Source organism: Paralichthys olivaceus, chromosome 11 (genome assembly GCF_024713975.1).
Source record: "Paralichthys olivaceus isolate ysfri-2021 chromosome 11, ASM2471397v2, whole genome shotgun sequence".
NCBI lineage: Eukaryota > Metazoa > Chordata > Actinopteri > Pleuronectiformes > Paralichthyidae > Paralichthys > Paralichthys olivaceus.
In genome coordinates this window covers 18261451-18288604 of record NC_091103.1, presented here as the reverse complement: position 1 = coordinate 18288604, position 27154 = coordinate 18261451, and the positions used below count along the sequence as shown (strand labels likewise).

Here is a 27154-nt window from a genome sequence, read left to right as displayed (position 1 = left end):
TATATAGTTATATAAAACAGAAAAAAATACTGGAAGCAGCATCAGTTAAAGTGAATCAGTTATTTAAATGGTTTATCATTTATCATCTGGAGCCTTTCCAATTATTGCTTGGCCTCCAAAAATCTTCCGTTATCAGCCTCTCACCGACATGTTGGTGTCAGCTTTCAAGTTTATGGTTAAAGACCTATATTAAATATTTTGTTGTATTGTGTACATACATTATCCAAAATGTTTCCAACAATGTTGAACTCAAAGGACAGCCAGTTAGCCAGTCAGCAGTCTTTTCCTTCCACTGGTTGTATTGTCACATGGATCAATATTATTTGTAACCTGAATAAAACCAAATACATGATCTCCTCCATGAACATGATTTCTGCCTGAGTCACGTCAGGTAGATTTTCTTCTGCAAAGGTGGTGAAGTAATAAATCCCAATTTTCTGCCAATATACTGGTATTTGAAAAAAGTTAATCATTTCCCCAAAAGTCCATGTTGGTCTGTCTTGACTATTGTCATTATTGACTAATCACTTAATCAATAAATGGTAGCGGTACCAGTCTGTCTCTCTTTTTCCTTTTCTTGGCAGATGTTAGTGCTGAGGACCTTTGGGGCTAATAATACGACTGACTACAAATGATGTTCAATCTATAATCCAGAGAGCAGACACTTACCCTAAAAGTCGGTGCTGCTCTAGTTGGCTGTGTTGCTCCAGGCGAGCAAGGCTGGCAGCTTTATGGCCTGTACGCAAGAAAACCTGATACCTCCTGTCTGATGTGATACCACTTGAAGAGACCTGGTGAAACGACGAGGCACTTTGATGTCAGCGAGGTTGTTTTGAATGTGTCAGGAATATTTTAAAGCTGCCTATTAAGACATGTGGCTGAACGGGGGGGAAGGAATTGAAGATTCATTTCTTGCACTCAGATTTTTTTCTATATCATTCTAAACACTTCAGTAATTCAAAGGACACCATATTAATTAGTGAGAAGCATTACTCTGTGAACTGGGAGTTTACTTGGATGTGCTGAAATCTTTATGTATTTTTTTAAAATCAAAGTCTCCTTTATCCATGTCCATAAAACAACTAGCAAAGAAAGAACGGCGGGGAGAGAAACAATTGTTGTATTTAAGATTCAGCTGAACTTTAGCTGCCATAAATTACTCTTAGAAGTGTTTGAGCAGCTGAAAGATTAACAGCATTAATTTTAAAGCCTGCGCGATTAGAAACAAGAGTTGTTGCATGTGGACGCAAGCTCATCATAAGGCATGAGTGAGCAGGACAAATTCAATAAAGCTGGTAGGATCCTCCAGTTTAATCAAGTTTGAAGGCTCCTTGGCCTGTGAGAGCGTTATCACATTTAAATGACTTTGAAAGAATTAAATGTAAATGAGTGGTTTCCAATCACATTAACTGAATTAAGACTTAATTGGCCTCAGCCTTGCTATCATTTACACAAAAGCAGCATTTAGAATAAACTCATAAGCAAGTTTAATAGGAATCCTTTCTTTGGTCCTCTTTGGTATTGAATCACTGCCTCCTTTTAAAGATGAGGGTTATATCTTGTTTATATATATTAAATGGATATAGATACAGATCCTCTGTACATTTCTGTGGGTTATGAAATGTTGAAAAGGTTTTGACTGACCTGTCTCTGCACATGTTAACTTTGTTCGAGAGAGATCTAAGTCAGAATGATGATGTATGATTATTTGCAAATCTCCACCCTAATTAACACAAGCTTTATCTGTGCAGCAGCAGGATTCAAGTAGGCATTGCCCAGTTTTTCCAATTTAATAGCTGGAAATTATTTGATAATGCCCGCAGGCAGTGTCTATTTTTAGGAAATTACTTTGAAGGGAGGGAGGGCGAGCATTGGTTCCTTTTGTGATGGGAGGTCTTTTAAATTCTTACCTGAGACACATTGTTATCGTGACATTGCGGGAAATCTATAAATCCATCAGCTTCCAATTGTGTCTGGTACTGATAGGGATTCTATAAATATAAAATTTAAAAAATCTGGGTTCATTCATAAGCAAGACACTAGAGTGAGGTAATGTCAGCTCTTCTGGTTAGAGACATTAGGCACAGAGTTGCATTAGGATGGGTTAATGGATAAGTAGGAAGTGGTGTGGCTGTGCTTTGTTAATGGCATAATGCTGCCTTTAATGGCCCACCGTTAATGGAAGCTGTTGTTGGATGTTTAGTGTCAGGGCCGTGAGTTCTCCTATGATTTGCCCCCAAGTCTACCCACAGGCATCTCGCAAACCACCTAGCCCCTTGGGTTGCCTGGCCTGCGCCCCTCAAATACATAATTCACTACATAATGGACATGATTTCTGAGTGCACTTATACAACCTGATCACTCCGGCAGTCGGCTGTCTTAAAAGCAGCAAGTCCCCTCACCCATGCAGCTCATCTGCTGAGACAATTTATGACATTTTTAAAGAGGGTTTTACGGACGCTTGTGTGGTTGAGTGTACCGAGGAGAACGTTTCAAAGACTAATGATTATGCCATAGGATCAATTTCTAGAAACCCTTATGGCAAGTCATTTCGAATGATAATCACCCTTCTTGTAATGTGCCCTTATTCTTCCCATCTGTCTCACCCAGCAGAGACAAATGCAGCAGAATGACTCTGGGCTACTGCTTGAGGTTTAACAGTTCAGTTCACAACTTTTATTTGATTAATCTTTTAATTGTAAAAGGATTTTTTTTTTCATTTGTAAAGTAATGAGAGCACAACAGGGCACTCCTAAAGTGGTGCCAGCAGGTTAGGGTCAGCAAAGTCTCATTGTTCTGTATCTCGATACGAGATTGTTGAAGTTCTTGTTGTTGGTTTGGTCCCAGTTTCAGAATCATTACAGCTCTTGATACTGACAATAATGTGGTAGAGGTAGAGAAGGCATTGCATGGTACGAAGTCGATAAAGAGCCTTACCTTTGTTGGTTACTGTTTTACATTCCACTCACTGCTTCTCAGACAAGCTTTAGTGTTGTGATGGTTGACTCAGGACATCTTTGCTTGCTAGCATCGTCGACAATGTAGTAAAATAACGTTACATTTCTGGCTTAAATGCAGTAGGTCATGCTGATATAGTGAGCGCCCTCTCCTGGATCAAGAAGAAAACTACTTAATTCAAACATGTTTGAATATTAACTTTTCTGCCCTTGTTTGAATGAATGCTCACATTTTAAATATGAAGTGGCAACTTTCCTTAGATATTCTACATGAAAGTTTATGTATTTTCTTTCATAATGGTGCAGATGAGTTTCTAAGCCTTGTGGTAACATTTATTCTAACTCCCTTTTATCTCCAGTTAAGAATAACCCCCCACAGATATTAGTTTGCAGAGCTTTGCTGAAACTCAGCTGAACAATTTAAGCTAAATCAATGCTGGATTGTCTGCTTTGATTGCACTGTCAGCATCTTTAGAGCAAGACAGTCATTAAAAGCAACTTGAACATCATTTATTAAAAGCACCCGTCAATGGTCGCCTTTCAAAATCTTATATTGAAGTCCCTCATTGATCAAAGGGAAAGATGTAAGAGGTCTTTGAATCCGTGGCAGTTTTTTGTATTCTGTAAGTCTTTATGTCTCTTATTATCCAGCTTCAAAGCTTGAATGATAGTCAATTAATAATGATGCAGAAATTCAGATTGTTTGGTTCGGAGTGTTCCTGGTGTGAGAAAAATAAGTCTAATGACGAAAGGTTTTAGAAGTCTAAGCAGAGGCTGTCTGAGGTCTCAGAGCTGCGTTCTTCTTATTACCTTGTGCAATTGTTCGGTAACGGACAACTTGACATCATGTTGAGATATTTCCACTTCAGCCTCGGTAATGATTAATGAAAAGTTTACTATCTGAAACATCAGCGAGAAATATTTGTTTTTGATGACAGTCCCCCGGTTTTTTCCTCACCTCAACTCAAAGTTCTGCTAAAACAGAAGTGTTTGTTTGCAGTTTGTTCATTTCGATCTATACGTTGCTAAATCTGATTGGTGCATCTTACACGTCATCTTGCTACAAATGAGCCTCGCCCACTTTAAATCAGTGAGAAGAAGAATTACATTGATGATAAAATAAAGAAACGTCTTCCAACTTTAGCAGCAAACTTTGTTTTCATGAAACACCACATGGGCCACGGTAAGAAAAATATACGTTTTGTAGTCCTTCTAAAAGCTGCATCATACATCACTACATTGTGCATCTTTGTGGAGTCAGCCATTAATTACACAAGTGGCTTAAAAACAACCAAAGGCAGAATAAGTATTTTCCTTCTTGAGCCCTCCCCCACTCTTTCTTTGTGCTTTCGTTTCAATCCCTGATGAGAGGCGGAAGCAGCAACCCGATCCCTTAGCAGCAGGTCTGCACAAGTACTGAGGACTCCTCATCGGAAATCAGAGAAAATGGAGCCAGCATTTTCAGTCACAAGGCAACAATGGGGACCCGACAGGTGTGACTGCAGGCAATGCATTAGCCCTGTTCCCGCCTGCTGTCGTCTCTAGGTGTCTGTTGACCACACATGATGCAGCAAATGAACATTGTTTTCCTTGCCTGAGGGGGAGAGAGCTATCTATATGTCTCTTTAGAATTTTTTTTATTTATTTCACACTGGAAACTGCATTTCACTTCTAGCGAGACGGGATTGGGAGGCAGGCTGGGCTATTCATCGCTCAGGTACACTGAAGTGTAAAGCTACAAGAATGGCACTGATGAGGATTGTTTTGCAGACCCTCATTCCTTTGTGCTTATTAAATCTTATATTTTATCAAACCTCTTCCACATTAGAGTCCTTGTCCTTAATGACACGTAGGATGAACGTGTTCTGTGATTGGCTGTTATGTTTGCTAGGCATGAAGGCTGTTGCTGGCGTGGAAGCACAGTGGTCTAAAAATGTGTCCATGCTGCTGGGGTGAGGGGGGCAGCCATTATGCTTAATAGTCTCACATTAATAATATTGTGTATTGGATGCGCTGCACAATTCTCCATTTGCTGTTATTCCTCTACCTTAGTGATACACAGGCTTGTTTTGCCCCAAGGTGACAAATATGGCTCTGCACAGTGCCAACTGTTAAAATGTGGGGACTTCTTATTCATATTTTTCCTCTGGTTTTTAAGGTTGTCATGTTTTTGACAAAAATCAAGTCAATTATAGAGCTGGAACTAATTTTTAATTAGCTGTTTAGTCAATCAGCAAAGTCATAGGAGCTGTTTTGATAATGGAATAGTAGTTAAGGTAATTTTCAAGTAAAAGATTCCAGATTCCTTAATGTGAATGTGTGAATTTGCTTCTTTTCTTTTCTTTTTTTAACTGAAGATATTTTATACATTGCATAAAACAAGACATCTAGATGTGGCCTTGGAATTTTGATAGGCCATAGACTGTACGTAAAGATAGATGACACATCCTAATTTCCTCCCAAATAAATGTGTTTGCTGTTCTTGAGACTAATTTCTCATTTTAATATTGTTTCATTTCATGGCTGTGCGTCGGTTTAGCGTTATATAATGTCAGACTATATCACACGCTCTTTTTCATCTTAAAACTAATAACTGTATTAGACTTTGGGCCACGTTTCTCATGAAACTTGGAGATAAGAATCCACAGAGAGTGAATCGCTTATTAAAAACAAAAAAAGACTAGACAGGATCAGTTCAGCTGGACCATAGATAGAGCCTGTGAGGACTATTGCCAGAAAATGAAACCTTTGTCCCAAGTCTTTCTCTTTATAAATGGACCATCTTTTCAGATTGATTCCCACTAAAAGACCCTCACTCCACTCTGAAGGTCAAAAGGACCCAGGGCAATGTCTTTAGGGTGTTGGGTAACTTTCTGAGCCTGGAAACAGATGGTGTGACATAAATTGAGGCTTGGAAAATGACTCTGAATCTACACGTCACAGACTCTGTGCACTTCATTCTACATAATGTGGCCTTTGTCAATACCGTAGTGCTTCAACAGGCTCATACTTTATACTTCCATCTGAAAAATAGAATTTAGGCAGCATCTGTGCTAGAGATGAAACGATTTTCAGCAATTTTGATACTTGATTAATAATACATTACTTTAGGAAAAATGACAAATGTAATCTGGTTGCATCTTGTTAAATGCGATTATTATTAGCTTTTCTTTGGCACTTATGGCAATGAACTGAATGTCTTTGGGTTTTGTATTGTAGACTGAAAACGTCATCTTATGCTTCAGAAAAAACGAATTTCATTATTTGCAGGCCTTTCAGAAACAAAGATGTTTAATAAGAAGAGAGTTATGATTATTGAAGCATGTTTTCACTTTAAAGTGGAACATAAAATAAGATGATACGTCAAACCCACAACTCTCCTCTCTGACTGCAGCAAGAATCATTTTCTCTGATTGTTGGTATGAAGTTTAAATTAATCATGAATTTATTTCATCCAAAATAGTTTGATGATTGATTCAATAGTTGCTGAAATATATAATTCTGGACCTGCTTCGTAATTAACAGAAGGTCATGGTCGCCCAGAGAGCCATGCTGCTGAAGTAAGTAGCCTACACACAAAATAAAAATACTACCAGCCCTGTCTTTTTCACTGAGATGTACAGAACATAACACAGCGCAGTTTGTTGTGCGTACTTCCCTTAGAGTCAGTTATGGACATTTGTATCTTCTGTCGCCAGCCCTCATCAGTCTGGCAAATAAATACAAGCTGATGCACTTAGTTTTACGCGATAAAGAGTCTTACAGGCAATTACATTCAGCAAGAAGAAAGTGTGCTACATCGAACCGCTTGGAAAGGTGCTTCCACAGTTCAGCCTGTAACAAAAATAGAAACCATGTAAATGAGATGTCGTGTATGTGTGCTGTCAGTTATCCATCTGTGACTTGACTACACCTCTTCCATCAAGAGAGACAGATGGAGATAGTGAGGATGAGGCTGTGTATTAATAAAAAATCCCTCTGCTGTGAGTTGAACAGAAATACTTTTATGTTAAATGTATAGTATTGTATGGAGTGACAGAGCTGACAACACAGCAGCCTGTGGAACTCGTACGTTACTAAATAGCTACGAGGGGGCGTTGTGGACTCAAGACTGAGAAATGTCCTGAAGCCTTCCCACACCTCTCCACGTGACATCAGTCCCTCGGTTCTTCATGTCATTGAGTAATGAGAAATTGAGCTTATTAAATGACTGATCTCTTCTCATTTCAGATACTTGATATGGCAAATCAAAATTCAGCACTTGTTTAATTATTAAGGCAAGGACGAGCACGAGGAGCAGAATGTCACGGGAGGTTAGGTTCTCTTTGATTTCTCGCTTCTTAGGCAAGCAGCCATCACTAAAAGAATCTCGCCTTTCCTCAAGTATTATTGATCTAGTTGAAATGGTTCTGGCTGCCCCCTTTACCAGCGGAGCGAGGCTATTTGCCATCAAGTCTGTGTGGACATGCGCCATGGGATCTCCATTCACTGCACAATCCTCATTTTCAGCACTTAATAAGTTTGGGTCTCCGCTTTCTTTTGGACGTGGCAGCTGAAAGGTGCACACACACACACTCACACTAACACACACACAAATGGGAGGGCGTAAGGGAGCAAACAGGGATAGAGAAGAATAGTGTGGGGAGGCAGCTGATTTCCCTGGTGAGAGTATATCTGAGCTGTCGTCACCTGTCTCTTCTCGGGGATAGAGGCGCCTTAATCAGGAACATGAAAGTGTCTCCTGCAGTGCTGCCTCCTGTCTCTGTCACCCGCCTGTCTATTACTTTATTTACCATCGCCAGGGTAATAGCTAATTTTTTTTCTTGTCCAGAATAGTGACTCTCCGTTAATAGAGCCCAGTTCAACAGCTTAAAAACATATATGACATTGTTTCACCAGCCTGATACTTTATTTATTTTGAAACTAATAACACGTCAGAGGTAAAGAATAAAGAAGTGTCACATCCCTGGGGTGTCTCAAATATGGTGCAATGGTTTTTCATCTGCATTATATGTGTAATTGGCAATTCTTTTTCTATTTAGACCTTGTCTTTGTGTAGTTCTGATTGTTTTGTAATCTCAGTTATCAAACTGACCCAAATCATCGGTTAGCTCGTTATACAGGGTCACATTCTCTGCTGCTTTCAGACATTCACTGCAGACATTATCAATTTTCTAGAGGGGCTGTATGTGAAATAGAAATGTCAGTTGCTCTCGACAATTTGCTGAACTTTTCCTGCAACCCCCCCGTCTGAAAAATGTCCCAAAATTCACAGCAAGCAAGTGGACATTTCGAACATACCACGGACAAAAAAATAATATATATTTTAGGATGAAAAGCACATGTACATGATAAGGGCCGCCATGGGTGGTGACCATCAGTTGATTTCTGCAGCAGAATTAATATTTTATGTATTATTTATTCCATTTTCCAGAGTACACACTCAACAATGTGGGAATAAAAACTATTAAAACTATTAAATCAAAACTCAACACAACAGGTTAATCTGATGCCACTGCAAGAGGAGATCATCTTTATATGCTTTGTGTGTGTGTGTGTGTGTGTGTGTGTGTGTGCGTGTGTGTGTGTGTGTGCGTGTGCGTTTGTCAATGCCAAGTCACTTCACCTACTTTAGTTATGAAGGATTACCTTATCTCGGTGAGCAGCAGGAGCTTTGTCTTCTCCAACTCAACATGTGCGCTGAGTTCTCATTGTGTAACTGTGTAATCTGTGCAGATAAAACCTTTCCCTTAATACAGACTCTTTTAAAGTTTTCAGAGGGGATGAACCCGGCTTTATTTGAATATTCAAAAAGGTCTATTTGAATTTGAAATGTAAGGAGTCCATTATACAGGAGGAGAGATAACCTTTCCGACACTGCAGTGCTTGCAGTGTAACCTGAATATAACTGACTCTTGTTATTAAACAACTGCAGGCTTCAGCAGACAAGGCTGTGTAAGTCTCCCTCCCTCCTGAGAAGTTTGAGTATGTCATGTGGACCTGGTTGCCAACGAATTTCCGAAAAAAATAAAATATGGATGTTTCCTTGACCATTAGAGTTTTCTGGCACCAACACACACAGGTGTAGCACACAATCAAGCTGGTGACAGATTATTTCTGGCACCCTAAATAACTGCTACAATAAAATGTAGGAGTTTATTATCAATTTTGACACATGCAAAACCATGTGGCCATGTCCTGCTCAGGGAGCTCATTAACTGCTTCCTCTTAATGGATTCACACTGTCTCCACTTTCCTTTTTTTTCTGTGTGTGTGTGTGTGTGCACCAGAAACGTCTGGCTTGGGCCCATTCAAGCATGAGAGTCAGTTTCATTAGATTTACATTAGAAAGACAAAACAAGGCAGTGTGGGATGGCTGCATCAGCATACTGTGTCTGCACCAGCAGACTGCATTAGCATTTCAGGTGGATCGGGCTGATTTACACCCATTTTAGCATGACTGTTAAATGCAGAAGCAGATTCACAGTACGGCAAAATTACCGCTCATAGTCTTAGGGCGTTTTCAGAGATGAAAGTCAGGGACCAAGCTTCATGTCTCTGGTCCGATACACCTTACACACCTGTTATTTTGGTTCAGACTAAACAGAAAATTCTGAAGGTCCGGACCAAACAGGATTGGTGTGAGCATTATGTCATCAGATGCTTAAGAAACAAACTATTCATGAATACAGGAAAGAAATGGGCAAACGTGAAGTTTACTGTTTACTCTGACATTTTAACGAAAGAAAATAACGCTCTGAGCTTTTAATCCTTTTAATTTACTCTACAGTGCAAGATAAAGAGATTTTGGGTGTGACAAATCATGGACAATGGGAGGCATCAATGCAGTAAATAGTTTTAATCGCACTTCACTTGACAGGTGACAGAGCTTTCATCCGTGTGTTCAGAAAAGAACTGCTAAAACTGTCAGCAGTGGAGATGTACTGAGGTTTGTTTTGTCCTGTGCTGTCAGTATTAAATGTCGCTGAGCCTTATTTAAATGCAGGGACTGTAACTATGTGGGTGAAGTGCTGTGGTAGCTCGGTGTGTTTCTCAAACTGTTGTTATTGGGAGGGTTACACTGATTTGATTCTCGCTTAAGCAGCTCCTGTATCACGAATGCAACAGAGCTGTAGGCAGTAATAGTCATCAACACAGATGCAGCTCATACCTTTTTTTAAACTCCTGCCTCTGTGCTTGTAATTCCCCAGGTTTTTGCATCCATCAATTCAGCTCATTTTATACAGATGTCACAGTGAATTAGGAAAACTGTTTAAAAACTAAAAATACCTATAACAGTATTTGGCTCAGTTTACCCAGCAACAGCCACCTTTTTTTAATTCTCATCGATTTTTGGTAAATAAGAAAGACTCAAAGACTGGATGCTCCAAAAGAACCATTTTGACTCACTGTTTTATATCTTATCTTATCTCAACTTGTAAGACAAGACAAGGTATTTGGAATTGAATATACTATTGTGAGGCATAGATAGAAATACATAGATAAATCCAAAATATCCAGGATACGAATTCCACCATCTTATGGATTTGGAGCCAGAGTCTGAGCTGTAGCGATAAGGGATTGAGCCACAGTATTGAGGTCCAGCCGATACATGTGCTTGTCCAATTGCGAGTCAATCTCAGCTGTCAATCAGGACATTTCACCCTGTTTTTATAGCATCGAAAACTTAAAACCAACTTACTTTATGGTCACATAGATAGCGATTGAGAAAAGCATCTTTTCACTAATTAGCTGAGAGTCGGATGAGAAGATCGATATCTCTCTCATATCTGTTGTTGCAGGACAAAGATTGAAACTGTGTAAACAGTTACCTCGACTCTGGCTCTTTTATTTTTCCACTTGCGTTTTTGTGCTTTTGAGACAAACAAGATATAGAGTTTTAATTAGGCCCCTTTAGAGGAGCTAGCAGGCAAATTTGGACGGAGCCAGTTTTCAAACAGAGGCTATAGTTTAATATTCCAATCTAATTCTCTGCAAGAGAAATAAGTGTATTTACCGTAATGTGAAAATATTCCTTTTAAGCGAGAGTATCAGCCACAGGGTAAAGAAGTCACGTCAGTAATAGCGACAACTTTAAAAAAGCAGTATTTAAACAACAGCTGCCTGCCCTGTATAATCACACATTATTAAACTGTTCAGCATCAGACTCCATGTTGTCTCGGAGTCGACAGCTCATAAAGATGAGTGACAAGCGTCAGAGTGTAAACTTCAGTGTCAGCATCAGTCGGCAGCAGACCGTGCTGACTCGAGGCAGAGTCTTTTATGTGTTTGTGTCTTTAGTAAAAACACGAGAAGAGCATGACTACTTTATGATCTTGTTTAATTGTCTTGATGTGGAAATGACACTTGACGACGAGGGGGATTTTAACATGTGGGAAACTAGACACAGTCAGAGCAGGAAGCAGGTTTCTGTGCAGGCTCCGAGCTCCGGGCTGTGCAAATACTCCTTCAGTTGTTTACTCTGTCCCAATGCACACAATGGTAACCATAGTAAAAGTATTTACTTTCATTCAAAGTGGATTCAAATGAGCATCACGCACAGAGCAAATTAATTAACAGCCCCATCTTTGCATGATTCTGACAAAACCTTGAAAAGTCGGAAGAGAGGAGAGAAGGAGGAAAGCAAAAGTAAAATTTTTGTTTTGGTGCAGAAATGGCATTTTATGACATTATAGTTTGCAGCTGTTTTGTGCATGAATTTGTTCAGACAATTTCAGGACTGAATGCACACAGAATATCACAGCATCTCAATTGTGTTGTACTTTTTCTGTAAATACACAAACAATGTTCTGTCTGCAATTCAACGCACAGAAAACCGACCGACCACTTCTTTGTCCTCGCTCACTTTGCTGAACCGCTGATGTGCCGCTTTGGACTTCAGCTGTCAGATGTTCCGCACGCCCACTCGTGCGTGCCCCTCAGCCTGAACTCTGAGAGTCTGAAATGTGAATGTGAATACCAAAAAACTGTGCAGCACCTCATTTTCAGTCGGACCGTGGCGGTCTCTCTCTCCCTCCCCAGCCGCCCTCTGGCTCTAACCCCTCACAGCAGCCCATTGAGACACTTCTGCCACCACCCTCCCCCCCATCCCCATCCCCCCCTCGAGCACTTTGTCTCCATGACGATGTTTTCAATGAAATTTAGGCCAGGAAAGGTTGTTTTCTTTACCAATGGGGAGCTGTTAAATTAGCAGAACTCTATAGAAACTGCATCTCTTGGTGTTTTTAGGCAAGTACTAAGTGGTAAATATCAGTCAAATATGTGCAGATGGGGTGGGGGTGGGGGGCTTTGAAGCATCCACAATAATAACAGTATCCAATTTTCAGTCCCAGACTTCCATGCTGTGTCGGAGCTGAAAAAAGTAATTGAAAAATGTGGCTTTGCTCTGCTCTTTTTGCAGTCAGCGGTTTGGACACTGTTATCGGCCAGTACGGGGAAACACTCGAAATCCCGTGCAACAATGGAGCCGTGAAAGCCGAAGACGTCCTCATCACTAAATGGAAATACGTGAGTCACAGCAGAGGTCAATGGATTCAAAGTGATGAAGTCTGTCTGACACCCACTTATCATGTCTGAACCACACCCAGTCTGAGTGCATGTGCATTAGAGCATGCATCTGTCCCTCCATATGACACTGGCTGGGGGGGGTGCAAAACACTGTTATTTTATTGGAACTGGAAGCCGAGGCCATGTGTGACAGACGTGTAACAAATGCACTCTTCTCTGCTCCCAGGACAAAGGCGAGGGACTTGCAGGAGACCTGCTGGTCAAGCAGAAAGACCAGAACGCTTCAATCAGCGCCACTGATGAATACAAGGGCCGTGTCAGCATGGCCGCAAACTGCAGCCTCCTGCTCTCTGAGGCCAAGCTGACCGACCAGGGGACTTTCACCTGCATGGTGGCTGGTGCCGACATCAAGGAATACCCTGTGAATGTGGTGATCAACAGTGAGTACAAGCCGACACAAGCCTGAAAATCTGTTTGGATTGCTTTCTTGAAGGTGGTGACTGACGAGAGCAACAGCGTTCACATCACTTACTACGTCACCCTGCTCATTTGCACGTTTTTGAATGTGTTTCAGAGACGCCAGCAGGCCTGGAGATTTCTGACAAAGCGGAGGAACTGGAGATTGGCAAACTTACCAAGGTGGGGTTTTTAATGATAAACATTGCTTATACATACATTATTTTAAGCAGTAAATCATCAAGGGAAATCCCTCACTTGAGCTAAGGTATCTCGAGGCGTAGCAGAGACCATGTTACTACAGTAATGAGTTCTTTGAAGTGATTCTCATGAATTAGTAAAGAGCAGAATCCCCCCCCCCCACTGCAATTAAAATACCCAGAGGATCTGAGGGGCTTTAGAAATGCTTTGGGCATTTCATGGTCTGTTGCGTAGAAAACTCCTCTGTCGACAAATGGCAGCAAGGCTCTAAAAAAGCCCATTTGCTCCCACGCATGGTCATTTATTACGAGTTGTGAACTGGTGATGATATTTTTTCTCAATATTTTTGTTTCTGTGCCGGTTATTGCATTTTCTCTCAATTTGTGATTTTTTTTGTTCCACAGTTGGCAAAATGTGTCGCTAATGATGCCAATCCAGCTGCAAACATTACGTGGTTAAAGAACAACAAACCCCTGGTGGCTGATGGGAAAGGTATGTACTTATCAACCTGTTGCATCTGCTAAGGGGAGAAAAAAACTACTCCTTGGGGAAGTTTCAGCAAATTTGACATTTATAAATATCAAATACTCATATGTTTTTATTACTCTGAGGCTACATCCTTACTAATATGTTTGTGTAATAATTCCTGTCCATACATGTAGCATTGATGTAGACGTGCAGGTTTGAACAGGAAGTAGATTGCCTGCTCTGCAGTCAGTTGCTATCGAAAAGCAAATGCAAATGCCGGCATCATCAGTTCCAAACATCTCCATACTCACACACAGCCCTGCAGTTTTCAAACTCAAATCAGACGAGCAGCATTTTCAAAGTTCTCTGTTTGGTGAATCGCAGGAATAGTAGTGTCTTTTAAAATGTAGTATTTGTGGATGTAGCCTGACTAGGAGAGTCACTTTAAATTATTCCTCTGATGAATTTAACTGCAACCATCCACGGTGTAACTACAGTGTTTTGGTCCTTACACCATGGTTTCCTTCATAGTGTTCTCAGATAGAACTGTTTGTTTTCTGTCCAGGGATTTCCATCCAGGCGTCGGTGCTGATCGACCCCATTACTGGCCTCTCGACCACCTCCTCCGTACTGGAGTTCTCGGCCGAAAAGGAAGACTCGGACGCTGTGTTCACCTGCAGCACTCTGCACACCCTGGGTGTAGAACTGGTGTCCTCTCCGGTGACCTTCACCATCACCTGTAAGTCACAGAGCTCCCATAACAACATACACTGACTGAAGTCGCATTCTGTTTGCAGATGAGCTGCAGTGATGAGTAGCTTTGATTTAAAACAAGAGACTAGAACATTGGCTGGTAACAGATTTTTACTTTGACGTGTTAGGAGGATGTTTCAAAAGACGCGTGTGGTTTTTATTGCACATTAGATCCTGTGGCAACTGTGGTCAGTTTTAGTTACCGATACGGATCCAGCTGAGGATTCACACATCTTCTATTTCTTTAAGGATTAGTCAGCAAAAGGACTAACTCCCCATGAAACCAGAACATGTCATTTTTACAGTTTTTCTCTGGATTAGAGGAGTTGATAAGATTTTTTTGCACAGAACCGGGCTTGTTGTTTCCTAATTTCCAGTTTTTATACTAAGCTTAGCTCCTCCTGCAGCAGCTCCATATTTAACAGACAGATAGGAAAGTGATATTGATCTTATCATTTAACGTTTACCAAGAAACTGAAAAAAAAAGAAAAAAGTTGAGTCCTCTTTTACTTTGGTTTGGATAAAACAACAAAGGTGTGTCTCATGATTGTCTATGACCTTGGGTATTTTGGTAAAGATCCACATCCAGACAATAAATGTTTCTATGAAAAACCAAGATGGTTGTGCAGACATGTACTACGTAGTAGTTTGGTTTAAAACAGGAAAAGCTAAATTATGTTTTTCCACTGTTCTATCTACATTTTATTGTTTCATCTGTTCCTATTAATTTACCTGTGAGAATTCCAAACAATTTATAAACACTGTTTTTATTACAGTTGTTAATATAAACATTTAAAAAGAAATGACAGAAGTGATTCAGTAGTGCTGTTTTAAATTTTGAGCTTGAATTATTAAAGTGTTTCTTATTGACTCTAATGTGATTTTGAGTGCAGCTGCCAAATGTTATTTATTATGCAGTGAGTGACACAACTTCAAAAATACAGTGAAAACTAATGCTGCTCTGTGTGTTGGATCACACAGTCTCGCTGGGTTTTTCAGGACATCAGCAGCAGCTCCTGACCCACAACGTCTTAACGCAAGTGTTACGTTCCCCAATTAAAGTCCAGGGGATGAGGGGAGTAACAACATAAATAGAATCATAGGCAATGTATGAATAAACAAAAATAGTAAGTTATTAATAATAAACTGAAAACAACTTTCTAAAAGGGAAAGCGACACTGACTAGCTTCAGTAACAACTGAACTCCAAACCACAACCTTAAACAAACTAAATGGTCACACTGCCAACACCAGCACACACGACATAAGCAGAGGAGATGACCATATCCAACACACACACACACACACACACACAGCCTCATAACCACCATGGCCCTGATTGGTGATTGAGCCCAGCCGCACACTGTAGCTGCAGGGAAAGGGCTGGTACCTGAAAGGACACTGGGGAGAGAGCAGAGAGAAATCACAACAAGGCACGTAACAACAAGATAAAAAAAATCTCAATAAACTGAAATTGTAGCCATGAGACGGTCTTTTATAACATGTCATTCTTTTGTTTCTGGTAAAGTCAGACAGCAGTAATGACACATTTTAATGGTGGCAGTTGGAAAATGAGGTGTGGATTCTGTAACTCTGGTGAAATTTAATGCTGAACGCAGCATTAAATATTGAAGTCACCTGCTCCATGTGCCCTTTAAAGTGAACTTATCATTTTCTTAGAAGAAATCTCAAGAGTATGTCTCAGACAGAGCGGAAACATTGAGCTTTGAGATGATCGCCTGCTCGAGTGCCTCTGAATATGAGTTTGATTCGACAGTTTCCTTAACTGGAGTTGGAAAATGTGAAAAACGAACCGCGATACTCGAAGATAGAGCTTCCTGCAGACATAATCATGTTGTATTCTCACATGTTTACTCAGACATTATCCTGATTATTTACTAGGGGGCTGGAAGGAGAAACTCCAGAGAATGTCCACAGCAACTGACTTGGACATTTGCATCCTCACATACAGCCAACCAGATCATTTCAGAGCATTATCCAGACTGAAGTGCCTGTCTGAAAGCATCTCAATGTGCATCACCTCTCTGAGTTTCTGTCTCTTGTTTCCTGCTCAGACTCCACAGAGAACATCGTCCTCGAGGTTATTGCTCAGGACCCTCTCGTAGAAGGAGACAATGTGACTCTGAAGTGTATTGCAGATGGTAACCCGGCTCCTACCAGCTTTAACTTCCACCTTAAGGTACATGTGCTTATAAATATCTCGTTGCAAAGAGAAATCCACTCTCCTCATGCCTCTACAGCTTTGCATATATAGATTAATGACGCTGCCTGTTTGATTGTCTTTAAAGGGAGAAATGGTCAAAGTGGAAGATGCTGACACTTTCACCATCACCAATGTCTCACGTGACACCACCGGTGAATACAAATGCTCCCTCATTAGCAACCCCTCCCTGGAAGCGTCTGAGGATGTCATCGTCAACTGTAAGAAACCAAAATATTATATTTTAAATCGCTGCAATTATGCCACCAAGCAGCAGTAATGTCAGTGTGATTTTCTGCCTGTTATCTTCACTATGAAAGTGGGAAGTGTTTCTTAGAGAAAAGAAAAGTCCTAATATCTCTCTCTGCCAGCCTACCCGTCTTCTTGTGCTTTTTGGATAAAAAAGTTGTGTCTGTCGTGCTGCCTCTAATAAGCTGCATCTGCAGGACTGTGAACCAAGAGCAGGGCTGTATTGTTAACAACAGGAATGTTTTGACCATTATCAAGCCTATGAATCATCTTTTCACTCACAACCCTCTTCTCTCTTTTTAGACCTAGACATCAATTTAAGCCCCTCTGGGAATATCATCAAGAGCGCTGATGAAGCCTTAAATCTGACGCTCCAGATTGATGCATCTGGAGAATCAATGGTGTCCTGGACAAAGGTAAAGAGCAGAGTTTGATACAACAAAGCTCAAGCCAATAAAGGAAAGTTTGAGCTTGTTATCGATAGCGCTGATATCATTTTCTTTCCATCCAGGATAATGTGAAATTGGACAAAGAGCCCAAGTTTACCAAGCTGACCTACTCTGACTCAGGCCTCTATGAGTGCAAGGTGAAGATGGGACACCTGAGCCAAAAAGCTTCTTTTGAGCTGCTTGTTAAAGGTAAGGATTTAAACTCGGAAACTCAGGGAGTATTTGTCACATTGCTTCGAGCTAAATGAGACTATCGACACCCCTCCCATGTCTGTGCAGCAAATATAAAACTACAGTCAGTGGTGTCTGTCGTCTCATCCCAGCAAGAAAGCATAGGACATATGCTAATCTAGAAGGGAACTCCGTAGAGCACATACCACCAACAACCCCTTTAAATTCAATAAAGCCGCACCAAATTACAAACGCTTATAATAGATATCCTAATTTGAAACGAGAGATTATTATTATCAATCTTTCTCTGGGACATCAGTAAAAAAAAAATCTTCCATTCTGGCAATGTTAAAAAAAGTGGAAGACAATTCCTGATTCCGCCCCCTGATCCAGATCCGCACCAAAATGTTACTGGTTCTTTCTCGACCTATTCCACATTCTTTCACCAGGCTTTGTGGAAATCAATTATATTTTGAATCGGCTAACAACAAACAGACAGGGCTAAAAACATTACCACCTTGGCGGGGGCTTACCAACTCTTTTCTTAAAGACAGGTCTCGGTGGTTTTAGCTGTTTCCATGAATGCATCCATGACAAATCACTTTCTCATTCAGATGTATCTGAAGAGTTACGTCCTGTTGCAGGTCCTCCAGTGATCAGACAGTTGTCCAAGCACCGCGGCGAAGACGGACAACACAAGGTCCTGATGTGTGAAGCTGAAGGTGCCCCGAAGCCGGCCGTGTCCTGGAGCATCAATGGCACCTCGGTATGCACACTCACTCTGTTACAGCACGAGCCCTTGTTCCCGTCCTTCCACTCATAATTGTTGCGATGTCTGAAGGTCGTATCCATCAATGTTAGATAACTGCACATACATTTATTCATCACGACCAAGAGAAGATTTTATTTTTAATGTACCATCAACCTCTTCTGCTGTCAGCACACAGAAAAGTCTCCACAGTCTTTTGGCTTGAAGAGAGCTTGAGGGGAAACACAGATTATTAACAGTAACAAAAGCAGCAGTGCTGTGATTGTTATTTAAATGCTGGAGTTTAGTTGAAAAAGATATGGCAGATGCTATTTGATAACCAATATCAATATTAGGATGTTTAGATCCTGGTTTTAGGCTCCGGTGGGCCAATGTAATGAGTCACATGGGACAAGTCCTGGCAGAACATGTGAAATGTAAAAGTGTTTATTTTAACCACAAAGCTTGATCGTCCACCAAACACATCTCAGCAGTCTCGGTGCCTGAACCTGATCAAAGTCTGACTGAAAACTGAATTAACAATATAATATTTAAGAATTCGACTTGACCTATGTTATATACTGTAAATATATGCTGCTTACTGACCTTATCCAAAATGTCTCCAACAATGTTCAATGAGGGAAATGCCCAATTATTCAAGGTAACTTTCATGGGTCAAATTCAGAAAAACACACTAGCCAGTTAGCCAGCATGCTATTTTAATTTTCACTTGTAATAGATCCCCATTATTCATTGCCCTTTGCTGCGTAACATGAATAAGATTGAAAACATTAACTCATTTGTGAACATGATTGGTGCCTGAGTTACTGGGCTCCTCCTGGTCCCATGGCTCACTCTTCCACCAAGTTTAAAAATAAATAAGTAGAGTAGTTTTTGGGTAATCCTGCTAAAAGACAAACAAACAAAAATGAAAAAAAACATAACCTCCTCATCACTGAAAACTACTTTGTTACCTTGAAGGGATATTACTTACAAATATCTACTATGGATCAGATCAAAAACAGGGTTTGATTGAATCAAGATTTCAAGGATTCAAACTTTAAAGCTGAAATCTGTATCTTTGCATTTGTTGACAACCCACTGCAGCAGAAACAGCAGAGCTGCTTCAAAAGGTTGTCAGGGTTGTCGAAGCCTGCACTTAATTTGAACCAGCCTTTGCAAAACCTGGAAAATGCACCAGAATGTGAAGTTCGACGCAGCAGAATAACTGAACCACAGAATTTATCATCACTCTCATCTCAGACGGTTGCAACAGCGATGACAAGCACTTTTTTTTTTAAATCGCACCTTGAGGAGACAGTTTCCCCTGATGTGCTTGTTAACAATTGAATGTAATGATTTATTGATCTAAAAAGAAGATGCCAGTTATAATAAGTGGCTTCTCTAAAGTCCACCTAGAAACACTTGAAGTTGATTTAAGTTTTCAAATGAACTTTGTTCATTTTATCGAGTCATTCATTATCTGACTAATCAATACTGGTTATCACAGAAGAATTGTGAAATGTTCTTCTGTTTATCAAGTGTTTGTCATTCTCAGCTCAGAAAGAAGAATTTAAAACCACAGCCTTCATTCAGCAAACATCAATCTTTAAACCTATAAATTATAATGCCACATTTATCGTGATAATCAATATCGACAGGTATGAAAGTATTTACCCCGATATCATTTTCAGCCATATCGCTCAGCACTATAGTAGCAACAGCCTCTAAAGTAGACAGGAACTATTGTTGGGGATTTCTCTCTGCAGCAGGTGAATAGAAAACCAATTTTTGCTTCATTTGGAAAATTGGAATCCACTGTGTTGTTTCATCGTGTTTAGGCATCGGCTTCATCAAACGTCTTAAAATTCACTTATTGAGTGTGCGGACTCCATAAACAGTTCCATTAGCACCGTAGAAAAACCACTGAGATGATCATATAGTTGTTCAAAATGTAATGGTATTGTTTTCCTCAGAACAAATCTATGAATAACATCAGCAGAGGTGTGGTGTGACTACCAGAGGCAGTCTGCTCGAGCCTGCTCCCCCTGGAGTTTGTGAGGAAGCAAAAAAATAAAAAACAATTTAAGGTTTGCCCTGTATTGCAGAGTGACTGAATGCACCCTGTCATGGGCACGGTGGTCTGCACTGTTAGTATTTTCCCCAGCTATCACACATTTTCTTACTTATCTGCTTCAGACTTTTCCAAGTGGAGTAAGTTTCTTAATTCTGTCACACAAGACAAAAAGAGTCTGTTTTTCGAATGGACTTTTGTTGCAATGGTGCACCTGTGCGTGCACTGATAGCAGAGCCACTCAGTGACTTATGTGAATTATACGAACGGTATGAAAATGAACTTGAGGGCATGTGGGACGGTTGTAATTCGTTTCAGCCCTTTCAGTGTCTAACCTTTAAATTACAGCCGAACCCTGTGTAATAATTATTAATGCACACTGAAGCACTGAACTCTGTCACTCAGGGACAATGCATTTTGGAAATTGCACATTTCTATCATCTCAGTCAAAGTTGATTTTTTTTCTCCCACCTTTGTATCCTTCACACCCTGCTCGCCGAGAGAATAATGTACGACTTGATTACAGGCTCAGTAATGGTTATTTACAAAATTGCCACTTCCTCTTCTTGCATATGTGGAGGATGTGAAAAGGGTGTTGGCAGTTTGTCTTTGTGTCTGGGGTTCTCCTCTGAGACTCAAGTGTATATAACCCAGAGGCACACACGCTGTGCCTTTGTCAAGGAGAGCCTCAGTTATTCATCAGACCAACATCGCCTCCTAGTGCCGTAAATAATCCTTAAACTCCCCCATGTTGGATGTGTGAGAGCTAACACTTGTATTTATTTCATTTGCCTCTCTCTGTGCAGCCTGAGGAGAGTCCATTCGTCAACGGAAAGATTACACACAAGATCACAGTTGTGCCCTCTGCAAATCTAACTGTGTCTTGTACGGTGATCAATGAGTTTGGCACGGATACCAGGTCTATAAATGTGTCATCCTGTAAGTGTTTGCTCCTCTCGCCTCCCTCTGCTTTAAATTCCTCCTAAAGCCGAGATCTGCCTTCGTACATGTTTTCCTACTCTTCTCATGAACTCTCTGTCTCTGTCTGCATGTCAACTATAACATTGAGATGTTTTAATAAAAACTAAAATTATTTAGCAGGTATCTTACTTGAGAGTAAACCCACCTAATTTATTTTGAATCTATGTACTTTTATTGTTGTAGACTTAAATGTCCTTCTCATTTATTAGTATTAAATCTAGAAATCTTGCTGTACTTTGATGATCTCAACCTAGGTGTAGACAGAAAGAAAGACAGAATCTTTTTGATTTATTAGAAGGATCATTTTTAAAAGGTTAGGTAAAGGTAAAAAAAATAATCAGATACATGATGGTAATTTAGAATTAGCAATGTTCTGATACCTGTCCATGGTGTACCCTGCCCAATGCCACCTGCCGATACCAAGTACCGATCTGATACCTGTGCATTAAAAAAAATGAACAGCTGATGTCGTGTATAGAAGTGGCAGTACAGCGCAACTGCTGTTTTGAATATTGCCATATCTGGGGGGAACCGACGTGTTATTGGATCAGGTATTTCTGATGCTGGTTTCAGTACTGGAACATTTCTCATTTGAGGATTTAAACATTTTTCTGATATGTATATATTGTTGGTGGTTTGCTTTCTCATTCACTGTGACCCTCGTAACTCATCATCACTATGTCACTGTCAAAATGTACCTGATGCATGCACCTAGCACGTAATACTCTGTTGTGCAGCGTTTTCATCGTCCTCTGCTTTCTTGCTTACTCATTCCTGTGTGTTTGGGACACTCCTTGCTCAGTGTGTGTGTGTGTGTGTGTGTGTGTGTGTGTGTGTGTGTGTGTGTGTGTGTGTGTGTTTGTGTGTGTGTTAGGATGCTGGATTTAATCTGTTCCCTCTTTGAAGTACTTGCATGCAAACATAGAATAGAAGTAGAGTAGTAATTTTCTTCCAGACATCAAGCTTGTTTTTGTTTTCTTTTGGTTGGACGTTAATTTTATTTTATATCTGATTTCAGTATTTGTGGAGGTGAGAATGGATAAACAAGGTAAGTCGTAGATGTCTTCTTGCTTGTAAGAAACGGTGGGAGGAGGGAGCGGCGGGTAAAGACCCCGGGGAATCAAGTGTTCACTGAACGGAGGCTCTATAACAAATATTTACCTTCAACATCACCTTGGACTGTGGTACTTGAAAACCAATGTTTGGACAGTGTGTTCCTGTTAATAAAGCACTTGTATGATGAAGGAGGATGAAGAGGAATGGAGTTACCAGCATCCTGACAATATGCCAGCATTGTCCATAATCCCACTGGCTGATGCAATGAGTCATAACCTAATAATATCTGTCATTAACATTTAACTCAGTGAGTCATGACCATGTATCATGCGGATGTTTCCATTCATCAGCGCATTTATGGCACAAAATGGCTTTTTTTGCACTTCTCATGCACTCAGGCTGGAGTTTCATACAGAGTCAATGTCTGATGTTTCTGTTTTGTCTTTGTTACAGATCAATCGGAGGACAGCGACCAAACCAAGTTGGTGGTTGGAGTCGTAGTCGGTCTCCTCGTCGCCACCCTCATTGTTGGTCTGGCGTACTGGGTCTACATGAAGAAATCCAAGTAAGAAGTCAACAGTGAACCTCCCTGCAAATGTTCATCCTCTTGAAAATGATGCTAATCTTTATCAGATTCATAATACGCCCCAGAGCCAACCTTTTTATCCTAGTCACTTCATCACTTCATTATATTTACAGCCTCCAGTGATTTCATAAGAAAGTTGTTTCAGTAACAGTTATACTGAATCGGTTCATACTATTTTTAATATCTTGTTATTTTTTTGCTGAACAAATCAAGCTCTATGTTTTGACTAATTTACTTAGATACATGGTTAGAATATTGTGATAAATGTTATATTGTATATTTTGACAGTAGCTAAAAGATGCATGTACATATAAGGAGAATAAATGACAGTAGAAAAACAAACAGTACAAAGCCATCAAGACTGATGATATGTAACTAACCTACTTGTGCTCCAAATCCAGTTGTGATGTCTTAATAAAATTAACACATACACAAGGTTGTAAGTTAGATGCGTGGTGTATACTCAGTCATCAGAAAGTACCCATCAAGTACACAGTAGACTAAACATGTTAGTTTTAGTACATGCAAAGATAGCAATACTGCTATTTATAACATGAAAATGAACAGTAAAACATTTTTACACTGGAGCTTTTGTTTGGATTAAACACTAACATGTTGCTCTTTACAGGAGTATACCACTTCCATTAGGACAGCGATGGTGTGTTGCCAACGCACAATGTGCATAGGAAGCATTATCATCATGTCATGTTTTCTTGTAAACAGGCAGGGCAGCTGGAAGACCGGCGAGAAGGAGAACGGTTCCTCTGAGGAGGAGAAAAAGCTGGAGGAGAAAGTGGAGGAGAACAGCCAAAAAGCTGAGGTGTAAAGAAAGAGCAAGCATCCTGTGGGAATGTGAAAGGTAGAAAAAAAACGTCTCCATCATCAGCTTAGATAAATAGTACAAAAAAAAGTTATCATCCTTCAAATGAAATGGAAATTTAATTGAAATGTCTTCTTCTCTTTCCAGTGAGAACGTGGAACTTTTGCACATTTCTCTTCACCTCTGTCTTTGGAAGAAAAAAAGAAAAGAAAAACACACATGTACATTGATATGAAGATGGTTTGGATTTGGTTTCAGGGAGAATTTTACTCAACAGCATATCCAAACACCACCACCCCCCCTCCCCTTCAGAGCCCCCATGACCTCTCACCCCTCCATTCCCTTAAGAAAAAAAAAAAAGAAAAGAAATGAATGGAAACTGTATGTGATTATACATAACTCGTCTGCACTACTGATACATGTGTAAACTCGTCTATTAGGATTCATGTTTGTTAGAATGGAACTTTTGGGAAACTGAGAAGATTTGAATCTTTTTTTGGTTTTGTTAGTCAATGCAAGTAAAATGACTTCTAGACCAGTTGCCTTTTGTTGTTGAGGACGTGTAGGCCTGATTTAGTCCACGTTTGACTCTTTCGGCCCTCAGAGACATAGCAGGGCCCGAGGGGACGTCATTGCCACCGCTTCTTTGTTTTACGTCATCGAAGTCAAACGACGTCTGCCTTTAAATAAATCTGTTCATTCATTATAAGCCAGGCGTTAATAAGGTCACGAAAATTTGAGATAAGACTCCTGAAAGGGCTATGGGTATATTGTTATACTCGGCATTAGGAATAGATGGTAATCTGATTTACATGCAGGAAGTAGGTGATGTGAGTTCTTTGGTGTTACATGATTTTCTTGTTATTTGATTGTGTGTACCTTCATGGAAAGTAACCACGAGAGAAAAATGACGCAATGTCATTCTTGCCCGTCTCTTTTTTTTGTTTTTTCAATCCATTGTACATTCAACATAGCCACTGTAATTACACAAGCAGGTAGATTATTGAGAGAATGTATGAGCTTAATTAAACCCACTGGCTTTAGTTTGAATGCACAGATTCTTTTTCTTTTACATAAAGTGTTTTTTTTGTTTTCTGATTCCCAGGGGAATGTCCTCAAGCCTGTAGTCATGACCGGATATTGTAGTTTTATCCATCAAGGTTGTAAATTAATTCTTAATTTGTGCTCCTTCAGTGTTGAAAGAATGCCTGTTCATTATTCAGCTATGGCATAATTTTATAATCGAGGACACAGATTGGACAGGATGTTCGTCTCAAAGTGGCCGTTATGGTATGTTAGCCTTCTTTTGAAAATCTACCTGTTGTTGCTTCGGTTTGTGACGTGCACTAGGGTTCATGTTTTCATGTTCAAATTTGTGTAGAATACCATGGAATACACGCAGCTGTACATGTCACATGTTTTTGGTCTTTAAACAGCATTTACTAAATCTGAAAATGTACTGAGGCCAGGATATAATTGTGAAGTATGTGCTTTTACATTTCTTTTTGCTATTTATATTGAACTAATTTGAATATCCTGGTAGGCAAATTCAGTATTTGTCACATAACTCACATCTTGGATTGATGAATTGCTTGCAGACTCTACAAAATGTAATTAAGTTCTGAGTCACCAGAAGGTTGCTCAGTGTCCGGTTTAATAATAGATTCAGATTCAGCATGTTCTGATCTCAGACCTCAGCGGTGCTGTTTGTTGCCTACCTTGTGTAAAACCATCAAATTGGAAGACTGACCAAAGAAAGTGAACATTGCCATGCAAGTACTGTAAATATCTGATGTTTGTTTTTGTACTTTTGTTTAAAATAAAATGTACATTCGGAAAAGTTACTTCAGCTGAATGGTCACTATGTTCGTACACTTTTCATCTTTAGAAACTTAAAGCAGTAGAATGTTTTTCCACTTGTATACACGCAGAGAGAACATATGGAACGATGCTGTAGATTCACTACACTGACTTGTTCAGTACTTTTGCAAAACTATGAATATTTCAGAAAATAGAGCAAAACAGAAGTATTTATGTGAGCAGAGAAAAGAAAAACAAATAGCTGACAAACATATGCAATTCTGAAAGGACAAAAGAAGTAGTTTCACTTTATGAAACACATAATAAACTCGCCTGAGTGGGTTTAATAGAATCTGATGTGGAATTTGATGGAAATGATTATGCTTCAATATTAAAAAGAAAATCAAAGCTTTTCAGGATCTTTTATATTTGGATTGTTTCTGATACTTGATAATAATGATCAAACGAAGGCAACAGACTGAATGGAAATAAGTTTTCATCTCTTTGGACAAACTGATTTGATCGCAATTTCATGTAAGAACTGACCTGAGTTTATGTCAATGGCAGAATCTAAAAAGACATGAACTCTTATCGACACATTGAAAAAAACAAAACCTGATTATTTAATAACTGTTAGGCTTCAGAGAGAACAGTTCTGTTATCGGTGTGACCAGGAACATGGAGGGACTGTGTATGAAATATCTAGAATTTGAGAGCAAAATATACTTAACACATTCATGGCACATTCTTAAAGCTCGAGAAAAATAATCAACAAAAAAAATGAGGAATGTCTTCGTCTTTAAAGTAGTAAATCATTTACATTGCCTCAAACAGGTGAGATATTAAATTGCTCCTTATGATATAACACATATAATATATAAACATAGCTTGCTGAAAGGTGGGATTCTACGTAATGATTACTTTAAATTTTGATACTTAAATACTTTTTTTAATGCAATGTGTTGCTGTGTTTACTTTAGTAAAAGCTCAGAGTACTTCTGTAACTTAAAATACTGTACGATGCTGTCAGTGTGTTTGGAATCTATTATCCTATACTTGGTGAGGGTGTCTCTGCAGAAGCTTTAAGTAATTTTGTAGAACATGACAAAAACACCATTATATTCACTGGGTAGCCCAAGTCTGACTTATTCTGAGTACACATCATTTGGTCAAAGATACTATAAACAAATATTCTACTGTACATTTACTTTTTCACATATTTTGTAGACAGTAGGTTTTTTTCAATTCCTTTGACCTTGTGGTGGTAATAGCTGGTTTTACATCTCCATCCCTATCGTTAGATAAAATGTAGACAATAACTGAAGACATGTGTGTGTCTGATACCAACCAAATAAGCTTCTGCTGCCATCCTGTGGCTGCAGAGTATGTTGAATATCTTTATTCTGGGCAAAGAGACTGAACAGGAACATGTCAGCTGAAGGTGGAACACACAAGATGCACAATGGACTCTTATTTTAACTCTGAGGGTGTGAGGATACATTTAATTAAAGCTCACATTTTTAAACAGACTGTAACAAAGTTCGGAAAATATCTATTATTTAACATCTTTTCATGACATCACCAGTTTCACAAAAAAGTAATTAAAGTTCTGCTTGATAAAACCAAAATGTTATAAA

General features: G+C 39.7%; 1 protein-coding gene across 2 annotated transcripts in view; it reads left to right on the top strand.

Annotated features, from left to right (window-relative positions):
• The window catches only part of LOC109630347 (CD166 antigen homolog), a 40296-nt gene extending 14735 nt beyond the window's left edge, over positions 1–25561 (top strand). The window contains exons 2-16 of one of the 2 annotated variants that reach the window (XM_069534492.1): positions 12379–12485; positions 12712–12925; positions 13060–13124; positions 13547–13634; positions 14176–14349; positions 16438–16562; positions 16672–16804; positions 17136–17248; positions 17344–17470; positions 18097–18218; positions 21081–21213; positions 22274–22303; positions 22765–22876; positions 23621–23756; positions 23865–25561. In XM_069534492.1, coding sequence (XP_069390593.1) covers positions 12379–12485; positions 12712–12925; positions 13060–13124; positions 13547–13634; positions 14176–14349; positions 16438–16562; positions 16672–16804; positions 17136–17248; positions 17344–17470; positions 18097–18218; positions 21081–21213; positions 22274–22303; positions 22765–22876; positions 23621–23723 — 1646 coding nt within the window. In that variant the 3' untranslated portion in view covers positions 23724–23756; positions 23865–25561. The remainder of the gene's footprint in view (positions 1–12378; positions 12486–12711; positions 12926–13059; positions 13125–13546; positions 13635–14175; positions 14350–16437; positions 16563–16671; positions 16805–17135; positions 17249–17343; positions 17471–18096; positions 18219–21080; positions 21214–22273; positions 22304–22764; positions 22877–23620; positions 23757–23864) is intronic. The other variant, XM_069534493.1, reaches the window with a different exon arrangement.
• Positions 25562–27154: the final 1593 nt, after the last annotated feature.